At 38.5% G+C, this 15480-nt stretch overlaps 1 protein-coding gene across 1 annotated transcript in view; it reads left to right on the top strand.

Annotated features, from left to right (window-relative positions):
• LOC110464695 (retinoid-inducible serine carboxypeptidase-like) overlaps positions 1–15480 on the top strand; it is a 34918-nt gene that overhangs the window by 12967 nt on the left and 6471 nt on the right. Inside the window, exons 2-10 of the mRNA XM_021520046.1 lie at positions 2842–2972; positions 6557–6646; positions 8561–8725; positions 8925–8999; positions 10215–10325; positions 12856–13078; positions 13333–13446; positions 14564–14626; positions 15148–15225. Of these exons, the coding sequence (XP_021375721.1) occupies positions 2842–2972; positions 6557–6646; positions 8561–8725; positions 8925–8999; positions 10215–10325; positions 12856–13078; positions 13333–13446; positions 14564–14626; positions 15148–15225 (1050 nt within the window). The remainder of the gene's footprint in view (positions 1–2841; positions 2973–6556; positions 6647–8560; positions 8726–8924; positions 9000–10214; positions 10326–12855; positions 13079–13332; positions 13447–14563; positions 14627–15147; positions 15226–15480) is intronic.

The raw sequence follows: 15480 nt of genomic DNA, 5'->3' as shown, positions 1-15480 counted from the left end.
TTAGCACAGTTAGCCAGCTGAACTATAATGAGATGTCAGATGTTTTGGTAGAGACATAAGCACATTTAGCCAGCTGAACTGTACTGAGCTGTCAGATGTTTCAGACTTTAGCACAGTTAGCCAGCTGAACTAGACTGATATGTCAGATGTCCCCTAAAGGACACAGTAAGGTTTGACAACCTGTCCCCTAAAGGACACAGTAAGGTTTGACATTCTGACCCCTAAAGGACACAGTAAGGTTTGACAACCTGTCCCCTAAAGGACACAGTCAGATGTTTAGGTTCAGACTTTAGCAGTTAGCCAGCTGAACTATACTGAGATGTTAGATATTCAAACTTTAGCACAGTTAGCCAGCTGAACTAGACTGAGATGTCAGATATTCAGACTTTAGCACAGTTAGCCAGCTGAACTATAATGAGATGTCAGATGTTTCAGACTTAAGCACAGTTAGCCAGCTGAACTAGACTGATATGTCAGATGTCCCCTAAAGGACACAGTAAGGATTGACAACCTGTCCCCTAAAGGACACAGTCAGATGTTTAGGTTCAGACTTTAGCAGTTAGCCAGCTGAACTAGACTGAGATGTCAGATATTCAGACTTTAGCACAGTTAGCCAGCTGAACTATAATGAGATGTCAGATGTTTCAGACTTAAGCACAGTTAGCCAGCTGAACTAGACTGATATGTCAGATGTCCACTAAAGGACACAGTAAGGTTTGACAACCTGGCCCCTAAAGGACACAGTAAGGTTTGACATCCTGTCTCCTAAAGGACACAGTAAGGTTTGACATTCTGACCCCTAAAGGACACAGAAAGGTTTGACATCCTGTCACCCAAAGGACACAGTAAGGTTTGACATCCTGCCCCCTAAAGGACACAGAAAGGTTTGACATCCTGTCACCCAAAGGACACAGTAAGGTTTGACATCCTGTCTCCTAAAGGACACAGTAAGGTTTGACATACTGTCCCCTAAAGGACACAGAAAGGTTTGACATCCTGTCACCCAAAGGACACAGTAAGGTTTGACATCCTGCCCCCTAAAGGACACAGAAAGGTTTGACATCCTGTCCCCTAAAACACACAGTTAGGCTTTATATCCTGTCACCTATAACACACAGTTAGGCTTTATATCCTGTCCCCTAAAACACACAGTTAGGCTTTATATCCTGGCCTCTAAAACACGCAATAAGGCTTTATATCCTGTCCTCTAAAACACACAGTTAGGCTTTATATCCTGTCCCCTAAAACACACAGTTAGGCTTTATATCCTGTCCTCTATAACACAAAGTTAGGCTTTATATCCTGGCCTCTATAACACACAGTTAGGCTTTATGTCCTGGTCTCCATAATAAACAGTTAGTCTTTATATCCTGGCCTCTATAACACACAGTTAGGCTTTATATCCTGTCCCCTAAAACACACAGTTAGGCTTTATATCCTGGCCTCTTAAACACACAGTTAGGCTTTATATCCTGGCCTCTGAAACACACAGTTAGGCTTTATATCCTGGCCTCTAAAACACACAGTTAGGCTTTATATCCTGGCCTCTATAACACACAGTTAGGCTTTATATTCTGTCCTCTATAACACACAGTTACGCTTTATATTCTGTCCTCTATAACACACAGTTACGCTTTATATTCTGTCCTCTATAACACACAGTTAGGCTTTATATCCTTGCCTCTATAACACACAGTTAGGCTTTATATCCTGTCCCCTAAAACACGCAGTTAGGCTTTATATCCTGTCCCCTAAAACACACAGTTAGGCTTTATATCCTGGCCTCTTTAATACACAGTTAGGCTTTATATCCTGTCCTATATAACACACAGTTAGGCTTTATATCCTGGCCTCTATAACCCCAGTTAAGCTTTATATTCTGTCCTCTATAACACACAGGCTTTATATCCTGTCCCCTAAAACACACTGTTAGGCTTCATATCCTGTCCTCTAAAACACACAGTTAGGCTTTATATCCTGGCCGCTATAACACACAGTTAGGCTTTATATCCTGGCCTCTATAACCCCAGTTAGGCTTTATATTTTGTCCTCTATAACACACAGTTAGGCTTTATATCCTGTCCCCTAAAACACACAGTTAGGCTTTATATCCTGGCCTCTAAAACACACAGTTAGGCTTTATATCCCGTCCTCTAAAACACAAAGTTAGGCTTTATATCCTGGCCTCTATAACCCCAGTTAGGCTTTATATTTTGTCATCTATAACACACAGTTAGGCTTTATATCCTGGCGTCTAAAACACACAGTTAGGCTTTATATCCTGTCCGCTAAAACACACAGTTAGGCTTTATATCCTGGCCCCTATAACACACAGTTAGGCTTTATATCCTGGCGTCTAAAACACACAGTTAGGCTTTATATCCTGTCCGCTAAAACACACAGTTAGGCTTTATATCCTGGCCTCTATAACACACAGTTAGGCTTTATCTCGGCCTCTAAGCACCAAAAGTAAAGCTTCACATCTTATCCCCTGAAGCCTTGTTTTGATTAACTTTTGTTTCACCTTGTGATTTTGTTTTATACTACCTATATGTCAAATGGCTTTTATCATTGAATATGTTGGTAGTTAAGAAAACAGTTGGTTATAAGATGACACAAGAGTAAAAAATTGTTACTATGGTGAAACAAAAGTTAATAGTGGGTAACATAGTCGTTGTAATGGGAAACATGACTGGAAGAACCCCAGTCACTTGCTATTTAAACATTTCTGTTATTAAATAAGTTGAAGATTAATGATGAATAGTGTAAGCTTTTATAAGTACATGTGACAGAAGTGTTTCGTGTTTCTATTTGAGCTACATGTGTGATACGATGTTTCAGGCTCAGGGTGTCATGGCCAGCAGACTGAACACTGGGCGTATGTCAACGTACGAGACAAGGCACATATGTTTTACTGGCTGTACGAGTCCCCAACACCAGGCACTAATGTACCACTGATCATGTGGTTACAGGTATATCTATAGACACACAGCAAAGGTCCCTTTAATGTCTCAAAGTTTACAATAAAGTCCCATTAATGTCACCTACATTATAACAAAGTCCCATGTATGTCCCCTAGCTTATAACAAAGTCACATTAATGTCCCCTAGCTTATAACAAAGTCCCATGTATGTCCCCCAGCTTATAACAAAGGCCCATGTATGTCCTCTAGATTAAAATTAAGTCCCATGTATGTCCCCTAGCTTATAACAAAGTCCCATGTATGTCCCCTAGATTATAACTAAGTCCCATGTATGTCCCCCAGCTTATAACAAAGGCCCATGTATGTCCTCTAGATTAAAATTAAGTCCCATGTATGTCCCCTAGCTTATAACAAAGTCCCATTAATGTCCCCTAGCTTATAACAAATTCCCATGTATGTCCCCTAGCTTATAACAAATTCCCATGTATGTCCCCTAGCTTATAACAAATTCCCATGTATGTCCCCTAGCTTATAATAAAGTCCCATGTATGTCCCCTAGATTATAACTAAGTCCCATGTATGTCCCCCCGCTTATAACAAAGGCCCATGTATGTCCTCTAGATTAAAACAAAGTCCCATGTATGTCCTCTAGATTAAAATTAAGTCCCATGTATGTCCCCTAGGTTATAACAAAGTCCCATAAATGTCCCCTAGCTTATAACAAATTCCCATGTATGTCCCCTAGCTTATAACAAAATCCCATGTATGTCCCCTAGGTTATAACAAAATCCCATGTATGTCCCCTAGGTTATAACAAAGTCCCATGTATGACCCCTAGGTTATAACAAAGTCCCATGTATGTCCCCTAGATTATAACTAAGTCCCATGTATGTCCCCTAGATTATAACTAAGTCCCATGTATGTCCCCCCGCTTATAACAAAGGCCCATGTATGTCCTCTAGATTAAAATTAAGACCCATGTATGTCCCCTAGCTTATAACTAAGTCCCATGTATGTCCCCCAACTTATAACTAAGTCCCAAGTATGTCCCCGAGGTTATAACAAAGTCCCATGTATGTCCTCTAGATTAAAACAAAGTCCCATGTATGTCCTCTAGATTAAAATTAAGTCCCATGTATGTCCCCTAGATTATAACTAAGTCCCATGTATGTCCCCTAGATTATAACTAAGTCCCATGTATGTCCCCCCGCTTATAACAAAGGCCCATGTATGTCCTCTAGATTAAAATTAAGACCCATGTATGTCCCCTAGCTTATAATAAAGTCCCATGTATGTCCCCTAGATTATAACTAAGTCCCATGTATGTCCCCCAGCTTATAACAAAGGCCCATGGAAGTCCTCTAGATTAAAATTAAGTCCCATGTATGTCCCCTAGATTATAACTAAGTCCCATGTATGTCCCCTAGCTTATAACAAATTCCCATGTATGTCCCCTAGCTTATAACTAAGTCCCATGTATGTCCCTCGGCTTATAACAAAGTCCCATGTATGACCCCTAGGTTATAACAAAGTCCCATGTATGTCCTCTAGATTAAAACAAAGTCCCATGTATGTCCCCTAGATTATAACTAAGTCCCATGTATGTCCCTCGGCTTATAACAAAGTCCCATGTATGTCCTCTAGATTAAAATTAAGTCCCATGTATGTCCCCTAACTTATAACTAAGTCCCAAGTATGTCCCCGAGGTTATAACAAAGTCCCATGTATGTCCCCCAGCTTATAACAAAGGCCCATGGAAGTCCTCTAGATTAAAATTAAGACCCATGTATGTCCCCTAGCTTATAATAAAGTCCCATGTATGTCCCCTAGCTTATAACTAAGTCCCATGTATGTCCCCCCGCTTATAACAAAGGCCCATGTATGTCCTCTAGATTAAAACAAAGTCCCATGTATGTCCTCTAGATTAAAACAAAGTCCCATGTATGTCCTCTAGATTAAAACAAAGTCCCATGTATGTCCCCTAGATTATAACTAAGTCCCATGTATGTCCCTCGGCTTATAACAAAGTCCCATGTATGACCCCTAGGTTATAACAAAGTCCCATTAATGTCCCCTAGCTTATAACATTGTCCCATGTATGTCCCCTAGGTTATAACAAAGTCCCATAAATGTCCCCTAGCTTATAACAAATTCCCATGTATGTCCCCTAGCTTATAACAATGTCCTGGTAATGTCCTTCAGCTTTACACAATGTCCTGTTAATGTCCTTTAGCTTTAAACAATGTTCTGTTGATGTCCTTAAGCTTTAAACAATGTCTGTTAATGTCCTTTAGCTTTAAACAATGTTCTGTTGATGTCCTTAAGCTTTAAACAATGTCCTGTTATTGTCCTTTAGCTTTTAAAAATGTTCTGTTAATGTCCTTAAGCTTTAATCAATGTCCTGTTATTGTCCTTTAGCTTTTAAAAATGTTCTGTTAATGTCCTTAAGCTTTAATCAATGTCCTGTTATTGTCCTTTAGCTTTTAAAAATGTTCTGTTAATGTCCTTAAGCTTTAATCAATGTCCTGTTATTGTCCTTTAGCTTTAAACAATGTTCTGTTGATGTCCTTAAGCTTTAAACAATGTCCTGTCCTGTTAATGTCCTTAAGCTTTAAACAATGTCCTGTTAATGTCCTTTAGCTGTTAACAATGTCCTTTTAATGTCTTTAGCTTTAAACAATGTCCTGTTATTGTCCTTTAGCTTTTAACAATGTCCTGTTAATGTCTTTCAGCTTTACACAATGTCCTGCTAATGTCCTTTAGCTTTACGCAATGTCCTGTTAATGTCCTTTATCTTTAAACAATGTCCTGTTATTGTCCTTTAGCTTTAAACAATGTTCTGTTGATGTCCTTAAGCTTTAAACAATGTCCTGTCCTGTTAATGTCCTTAAGCTTTAATCAATGTCCTGTTATTGTCCTTTAGCTTTAAACAATGTTCTGTTAATGTTTTTTAGCTATTAACAATGTCCTGTTATTGTCCTTTAGCTTTTAACAATGTCCTGTTAATGTTTTTTAGCTATTAACAATGTCCTGTTATTGTCCTTTAGCTTTAAACAATGTTCTGTTAATGTCCTTAAGCTTTAATCAATGTCCTGTTATTGTCCTTTAGCTTTAAACAATGTTCTGTTAATGTCCTTAAGCTTTAATCAATGTCCTGTTATTGTCCTTTAGCTATTAACAATGTCCTGTTATTGTCCTTTAGCTGTTAACAATGTCCTTTTAATGTCTTTTAGCTTTAAACAATGTCCTTTATCTTTAAACATTGTCCTGTTAATGTCCTTGATCTTTAAACAATGTCCTGTTAATGTCCTTAAGCTTTAAACAATGTCCTGTTAATGTCATTTAGCTTTTAACGATGTCCTGTTAATGACCAGTTTTCCGTATGCCATAAAAGTTGCTGCATTTGACTTCAAATGGTGTGAGATATTCTTACATATATATAGAAATGAACAAATTCTTGACAACACGTCATTAGTACTTTCATTTCTCAATGGAGATTCTTCTGACTCCCATCTTGATAGGCTGTGGGGTACACAAGAAGGAACACATTATTTTTTGCTTTTTTTTAAGTCATTAAAACAATAAAAGAAATAAAATGGTAGCAACAATCTGTTAGTTTGTTTTTGTTTGAAGGGTGGACCAGGAGGATCATCTACGGGATTCGGTAACTTTAAAGAGATAGGACCATTGGATGTTGACCAGAAGCCTCGCAACACAACATGGGTATGTCTATATATATGTAATTAGTAACCCCAAATTATACATTATAGAAGGACCGTGACATTAATAATACTATAGAAGGTATTAGCATGGCAGCTGGTTTGTAATGCCTTACACAGCAGGATATCTAAGATAAAAGAATATCTTTGATCAGGTTTGTTAGTTTGGAATGTATATGGTGCTTTTTTCACAATATGTCACACTAGCTAGGGATGTATGACCCTACACTAGCTAGGGATGTATGGCCCTACACTAGCTAGGGATGTATGACCCTACACTAGCTAGGGATGTATGACCCTACACTAGCTAGGGATGAGTGACCTAACCCGAGCTATGGATGAGAGACCTTACACAAGCTAGGCCCTAGGGATGAGTGACCTTACATAAGCTATGGATGAGTGACCTAACCGAGCTATGGATGAGTGACCTTACACAAGCTAGGGATGAGAGACCTTACACAAGCTAGGGATGAGTGACCTTACACAAGCTAGGGATGAGTGACCTTACACAAGCTAGGGATGAGTGACCTTACACAAGCTAGGGATGAGTGACCTTACACAAGCTAGGGATGAGTGACCTTACACAAGCTAGGGATGAGTGACCTTACACAAGCTAGGGATGAGTGACCTTACACAAGCTAGGGATGAGTGACCTTACACAAGCTAGGGATGAGTGACCTTACACAAGCTAGGGATGAGTGACCTTACACAAGCTAGGGATGAGTGACCTTACACAAGCTAGGGATGAGTGACCTTACACAAGCTAGGGATGAGTGACCTTACACAAGCTAGGGATGAGTGACCTTACACAAGCTAGGGATGAGTGACCTTACACAAGCTAGGGATGAGTGACCTTACACAAGCTAGGGATGAGTGACCTTACACAAGCTAGGGATGAGTGACCTTACACAAGCTAGGGATGAGTGACCTTACACAAGCTAGGGATGAGTGACCTTACACAAGCTAGGGATGAGTGACCTTACACAAGCTAGGGATGAGTGACCTTACACAAGCTAGGGATGAGTGACCTTACACAAGCTAGGGATGAGTGACCTTACACAAGCTAGGGATGAGTGACCTTACACAAGCTAGGGATGAGTGACCTTACACAAGCTAGGGATGAGTGACCTTACACAAGCTAGGGATGAGTGACCTTACACAAGCTAGGGATGAGTGACCTTACACAAGCTAGGGATGAGTGACCTTACACAAGCTAAGGATGAGTGACCTTACACAAGCTAGGGATGAGTGACCTTACACCAGCTAGGGATGAGAGACCTTACACAAGCTAGGGATGAGTGACCTTACACAAGCTAGGGATGAGTGACCTCATAAAGGTTAAGGACCTAACTTAAAAATGAGTGAGGGATTTTTTACTAGATGTCATATTTGATGCAAAGTCATAGCTATGGTGAAGGTCTCAATTGTTTTATGCATGTATATGTTTCTTTATGGTAAACCATTCAGTATATCATTATAAAGTAATAGTGTTGAGAAGGATCAGCCAAGTGACCTGTTTGTATTTGGTCAAGATGATGTGGTCAAAGGTTAATGTTGTAAAGACCACAGTTAATATTTAGTTGATGTTAAACATTGCTGAACAACATTTACATTCCTTTCCAGTTTAACATTGGATTGTGACAAATTGATGTGATACAGACAAATCTGAGGATAGCCTAGGTAAAGGATCCCCTGTCTGGTTTGTTCATGTGGCCTCTGATGTAGGTGCCCAGATCATTGGCATCACCTGTTTGTTATATGTGTTAGTGTTTGTCCTCACTGAGCTACCTTCACCATTGGTTGATTACCTGTACATGATAGTTTGATGTATGTGTTAGTGTTTGTCCTCACTGAGCTACCTTCACCATTGGTTGATTACCTGTACATGATAGTTTGATGTATGTTCTCTCTTCCCCAGCTGTCAGCAGCCAGCCTCCTGTTTGTAGACAACCCTGTGGGAACTGGCTTCAGCTATGTTGACACACTTGATGCCCTTACGACCGACGTTAACATGATAGCAGAGGACATGCTTGTCTTATTGAAGTCCTTCTTCATGGAGTCAAAATGGGGCATCAAGTATCAGGTACTCAGTTTTGTTTAACATAAACTTTCTAACAAGCTGTGATAAGTGATTCAGTTTCTTGTACTGTAAACCAGGAGATTCTGTTTCTCTTCATACAGTTTAGATAAATGCACAGAATTTGTTTACTAAACAACATGTATTGAAGTTTACCTGACAATATATCATGATGTGATAATATTTGTTGTAATTTGTTTTTCAGCACACTCCCTTCTACATATTTTGTGAGTCTTATGGAGGAAAGATGACAGCTGCTATCAGTCAAGTCCTATATCAAGTAAGGTGCTATTATTATACTTTTTAAGGGAGTTACGGACCTTAATGTGAAGTAACTTGTCCGGAAAACTCCATCTTAGCCAACACACAGATTTTATTGAATCTTCACTTGAATTATCAGTTTATTATGTAGTTGTGCTACAGCATTTTAATTTCCAGATGACAGAACCAAGTTGAGGTCCTATATCCTATTAAATCTAGAAAATCTAAACCTATGTCCGGTGAAAGCTAGTAGTGAGGTCCTATATCCAGTAAGATATGTAAATAATGAGGTCCTATATCCAGTAAGATCTGTTAATAATGAGGTCCTATATCCAGTAAGATCTGTTAATAGTGAGGTCCTATATCCAGTAAGATCTGTTAATAGTGAGGTCCTATATCCAGTAAGATCTGTTAATAATGAGGTCCTATATTCAGTAAGATCCGTTAATAGTGAGGTCCTATATCCAGTAAGATCTGTTAATAGTGAGGTCCTATATCCAGTAAGATCTGTTAATAATGATGTCCTATATTCAGTAAGATCCGTTAATAGTAAGGTCCTATATCCAGTAAGATCTGTTAATAATGAGGTCCTATATCCAGTAAGATCTGTTAATAGTGAGGTCCTATATCCAGTAAGATCTGTTAATGGTCTATTTTGACAGGTTTCAATGTTTTGACAGGTTACAATGTTTTGACAGGTTACAATGTTTTGACAGGTATATATACATCACTATATCCAGTAAGATCTGTTAATGGTCTATTTTGACGGGTTTCAATGTTTTGACAGGTTACAATGTTTTGACAGGTATATATACATCACTGTAGTTTGTATCACTGTAATGGTCTGTTTTGACAGTTTTCACTTTATATAACTGGGAAGACCGTATGCTTTTCTAGCATTAACATTCTTAGTCTGATACTTCACTCAGTTGGTTTATGAATAATTTATTGGACTTTCAACATTATCGTTTTGTACAGAACTTCATTAATTAAAATAATTATCTTATTAATTTGGGACTTGAGGGAAACAACAACTTCTGGTGGACAAGCAGGCTTGCTTTGTCATGTACATGTAGATTCTTAATTTGAAATCAACATTGGTCAATTCAGTCCTATTTGTTTACATCTGACAGAACAAATTATGTACATGTAATAAAGTACTCTGGCAATTATGTTTTGCATGTACCTGCAAAACCCAATGCAAATAGTCAAAGATTATGTTTTAATGTTTCAGGCCATTCAAAATAAAGAACTGTCATGTGATTTCAAGGGTTTGGCCCTTGGAGACTCCTGGATCTCCCCAATAGACTCCATGTTGAATTGGGGTCCCTATTTACATACAAATGTAAGTATTGGGCATATACCCACACAAAAATAAAGTCTGGGGTATTTACACTTTAACACAAGTCTGGGGTATCGACACATAAACATAAGACTGGTATATCTACACATAACATAAGTCTGGGATATCTACACATAAAAAAGTCTGGTATATCTACACATAAACAAGTCTGGGATATCTACACACAAACATAAGTCTGAGGTATCTACACACTAACATAAGTCTGGTGTTACTATCTTAACACTATCATAAGGCTGGTGTACCTATCTACACACTAGCATAAGTCTGGTGTACCTATCTATAATATACCCACACAAAAATAAAGTCTGGGGTATTTACACTTTAACACAAGTCTGGGGTATCGACACATAAACATACGACTGGGATATCTACACATAACATAAGTCTGGGATATCTACACATAAAAAAGTCTGGTATATCTACACATAAACAAGTCTGGGATATCTACACCCAAACATAAGTCTGAGGTATCTACACACTAACATAATTCTGGGGTACCTATCTACACACACACATAAGTCTGTTGTACCTATCTACACACAAACATAAGGCTGGTGTACCTATCTATACACCAACATAAGTCTGGTGTTACTGTCTTAACACTAACATAAGTCTGGAGTTCCTGTCTATTCACTGACATAAGTCTGGTGTACCTATCTATAATATACCCACACAAAAATAAAGTCTGGGGTATTTACACTTTAACACAAGTCTGGGGTATCGACACATAAACATACGACTGGGATATCTACACATAACATAAGTCTGGGATATCTACACATAAAAAAGTCTGGTATATCTACACATAAACAAGTCTGGGATATCTACACACAAACATAAGTCTGAGGTATCTACGCACTAACATTAGTCTGGTGTTACTATCTTAACACTATCATAAGGCTGGTGTACCTATCTATACACAAACATAAGTCTAGGGTACCTATCTACACACTAACAGAAGTCTTGGGTATCTATCTACTCACAAACATAAGTCTGGTGTATCTATCTACACACAAACATAAGGCTGGTGTACCTATCTACACACAAGCATAAGTCTGGGGTACCTATCTACACGCTAACATAAGTCTTGGGTATCTATCTACTCACAAACATAAGTCTGGTGTATCTATCTACACACAAACATAAGGCTGGTGTACCTATCTACACACTACCATAAGTCTGGTGTACCTATCTATGCACCAACATAAGTCTGGTGTTACTGTCTTAACACTAACATAAGTCTGGAGTTACTGTATATTCACTGACATAAGTCTGGTGTTACTATCTTAACACTATCATAAGTCTGGTGTACCTATCTATACAACAACATAAGTCTGGTGTTACTGTCTTAACACTAACATAAGTCTGGTGTTAATATCTTAACACTAACATAAGTCTGGAGTTCCTGTCTATTCACTGACATAAGTCTGGTGTTACTATCTTAACACTATCATAAGGCTGGTGTACCTATCTACACACTAGCATAAGTCTGGTGTACCTATCTATAATATACCCACACAAAAATAAAGTCTGGGGTATTTACACTTTAACACAAGTCTGGGGTATCGACACATAAACATACGACTGGGATATCTACACATAACATAAGTCTGGGATATCTACACATAAAAAAGTCTGGTATATCTACACATAAACAAGTCTGGGATATCTACACACAAACATAAGTCTGAGGTATCTACACACTAACATAATTCTTTGGTATCTATCTACACACAAACATAAGGCTGGTGTACCTATCTACACACTAGCATAAGTCTGGTGTACCTATCTACACACAAACATAAGTCTGAGGTATCTACGCACTAACATTAGTCTGGTGTTACTATCTTAACACTATCATAAGGCTGGTGTACCTATCTACACACTAACATAATTCTTTGGTATCTATCTACACACAAACATAAGGCTGGTGTACCTATCTACACACAAGCATAAGTCTGGGGTACCTATCTACACGCTAACATAAGTCTGGGGTACCTTTCTACACACTAACATAAGTCTGGCGTATCTATCTACACACTAACATAAGTCTGGGGTACCTATCTATACACAAACATAAGTCTGGTGTACCTATCTATACACTTACATACACGAGTCTGAGGTAATAATTCTGCTATTAAAGCTCCAGCTATATTGATTTGGTGATGTGTATCTACTTTGGATACTTTAACAATAGTTTATAAAGACACAAATAACAAGATCTTATCAAATTAAGGTGTCGGTGCCACATTTGTCACAGGGTGAACATTTCTACCCTGCAATCAGTCACAGGGCAAATATTTTCACCCTGCAATCAGTCACAGGGCGAACATTTCCACCCTGCAATCAGTCACAGGGCGAACCTTTCCACCCTGCAATCAGTCACAGGGCGAACATTTCCACCCTGCAATTAGTCACAGGGCGAACATGTTCACACTCAATCCATTGGAAGAACCACATCACTTACTCTTCCACAGGCTAGAATTTCCACTATCCAACCATTTGTTGACAGTCAATTGTAGATAACCAAGGCCTGTACAGGATTAATGCCTCAGCTTACCAAGCATTAGACTACATCCAGTCTGGTCAGTGGACAAAGGCAACTGACCAGTTCAGTGAATGTGAAAATGTCATCTTGGAGAATTCCAATGGAGTTAATTTCTACAACATTCTGAAGTGGGGGGCTGACGAAGCACAAGAAAGTAACCTTCTGCAAAGGAGACACTCTGGAGGAAGTAAGTTAACTAGGCCTAGTGGTCACATGTTTAGAGTTACCACATTTCTTTAACGACTCTGTCCAAATTAAATTAACCATCAATCGAAATCACCACGCTTACTGTGGCTACCTTTCCTTTGATATAATTTCTTTCAACAGGGTTTGTATTTGGCAAGACTAATGGTAAGACCAGTGGCAGATGTATCTTTTACCCTGTGCTAAAAACAATTTTAACAGGTACTTGTATTTTTTTTTCTTGTACATGTATTTCAGAAGTATTCGAACCAAGAATATTGAATGTTTTGCAAACGGACAAATTGTCAGCATTGATGAACGGACCTATCAGAAAAAAGCTGAACATCATCCCACAGCAAGTTCAGTGGGGAGGTAACTGTTGATATTGTTATACACTACATCACATAATATAAGTTTACATACAGCTTGGATATAATCACATAAAACCTATCAGTTTGGAATCACTGACTCTAATATTGTAGCCCTTCATTTATACTAGCTCACCTGGACTGCGTCTGTTGTCAGTCCATCCGTCTGTCAACTTTTCCTGTAAGCGCTACTACTCCTGAACAGCTTCATAGATTTTGAATAAATTTGGCCTGGATCATCCTTGGGTTATGGGGAATAAATTTTGCAAAAATGGAGGGTGTGGCCCCTTTAAGTGCAGAGGGGCGGGGCCTAATAGGGAATTTGAGGTTTAAATCTTTAAAATCTTCTTCTTCTGTACCATTAGAGGGATTCAATCCAATTTGGCTTGGAGCATCCTTTGGTTAAGGGGAATACATTTTGTATAAACGGAGGGTGTGACCACTCTGGGTGCAGAGGGGTTGGTCCAAATAGGAGAATTTTAGGTTTAAATCTTTGAAATTCTTCTTCATCTGTACCATTGGAGAGATTTTAACCAAATTTGGCCTGGAGCATCCTTGGGGAAATAGACTAAATTTTATATAAATTGAGGGTTGATCATAGTAATAAATGATGAAAATGCTTCTCCTTTAGTATGATTTGAGGGGTTTCAAAAAAAAATTGTAGCAGAGCATCTTTGGGCAAAGAGGACCCATTTTGTTTTAACAGAGAGTGTGGTTCCCCTGTGAGCAAAGGGGAAGGGTCCAGTATGGGGAACATAGAACTAAAGGTTTAAAATCCTTCTCCTTCAGTTTGTTTCGAGGGATTTTAACCAAATTTTGTGTAGAGCATCCTTGGGCAAAGAGGACTCAATTTGCATAAACAGAGGTTGCTTTAAGGGGCAGAGGGGCAGCCCAATAGGGGAAATTGAGGCTAATATTTAAAATCCACCCCAATTCATCCTTATGAGGGACGAGTGTTGCTGAGAGACAGAGCCAATATTTTGATATAGTTGTTATAGGTAATTAAGAATAATTTTCTATGGTTGCTTTATTACCAAGGTGAGCAATACAGGCCCTCTGGGCCTCTTTGTTATAACTTAACTTTCAGTTTTCCTACCTTGATATATTTTTTGTTTTTGTAGGTCAGAGCGAGAAAGTGTTTCAGCATATGATGGCAGACTTCATGAAACCTGTGGTTGACATTGGTAATCACCTTATTCCAAAGTCTAGAGAAATCAACATCTGCACTTAAACTATATATCAACTACAGTTACAACACTTTAAACTGCTACATACCACAAATGTTTGACCTAGTTTAACTACCAGAAACAGTCCTTGTAACTCAGGTTCAAAAATATAGAGGAGTAAAAAAAAAAAGTATCAAGTCTGTGATATTGAGAGGATTAATTTAGTATTACTGTTATGGATGGAAGGTTATTGTTTAGATGCTACAATTGATGTCATTGCATAATCTTTAGATAAATGAGACAATTCACTCTTTCACCCCTAGGTTACTTGAGTAGACTAAGACCTGACACTAATCAAATAGCTAGCCGTGTGCCTTCATTTTTGCTATGACAAATTCCAGGGGTGTAGAGAACGAAAGTGAGTGTTACCCCTAGATATTGAGGATGGTGTTTGCTCATCAGGTCCCAATATCAGTAGCTACAGTTAACAAGGATCTGTGGTAAATGTAATTGATCTGGCCATTCTATTTCCCTTGCAGTCAATAACTTAATTGAGAAGACACCCCTGCATGTGGTTGTGTATACTGGACAGTTGGACCTGATCTGCTGTACCCCAGGTGAGAGTCAATGAAACCTAACTCAGCCAAATCAGGTAGGTTGGGTAAATAGATGGTCAGTTTGGTAATAAATAAATCAGAGATTGTGATGATATGTATTAGTGTCATGGCAGTCTCGGAAAGGAGTGGCCTCTTGAACTCCTGAAGAGACAAAGATCTGTAACTTTCAAGAAAACATCATTTTAAATAAAGAAAAGAAAAAAAAATGAAATCAATGCTAAGCGCAAGAAATTTTAAGAATTCTTTAAAATTTTA

This window comes from Mizuhopecten yessoensis, unplaced genomic scaffold (assembly GCF_002113885.1).
Source record: "Mizuhopecten yessoensis strain PY_sf001 unplaced genomic scaffold, ASM211388v2 scaffold11021, whole genome shotgun sequence".
Lineage (NCBI taxonomy): Eukaryota > Metazoa > Mollusca > Bivalvia > Pectinida > Pectinidae > Mizuhopecten > Mizuhopecten yessoensis.
This window is presented reverse-complemented; position numbering and strand designations above follow the sequence as displayed.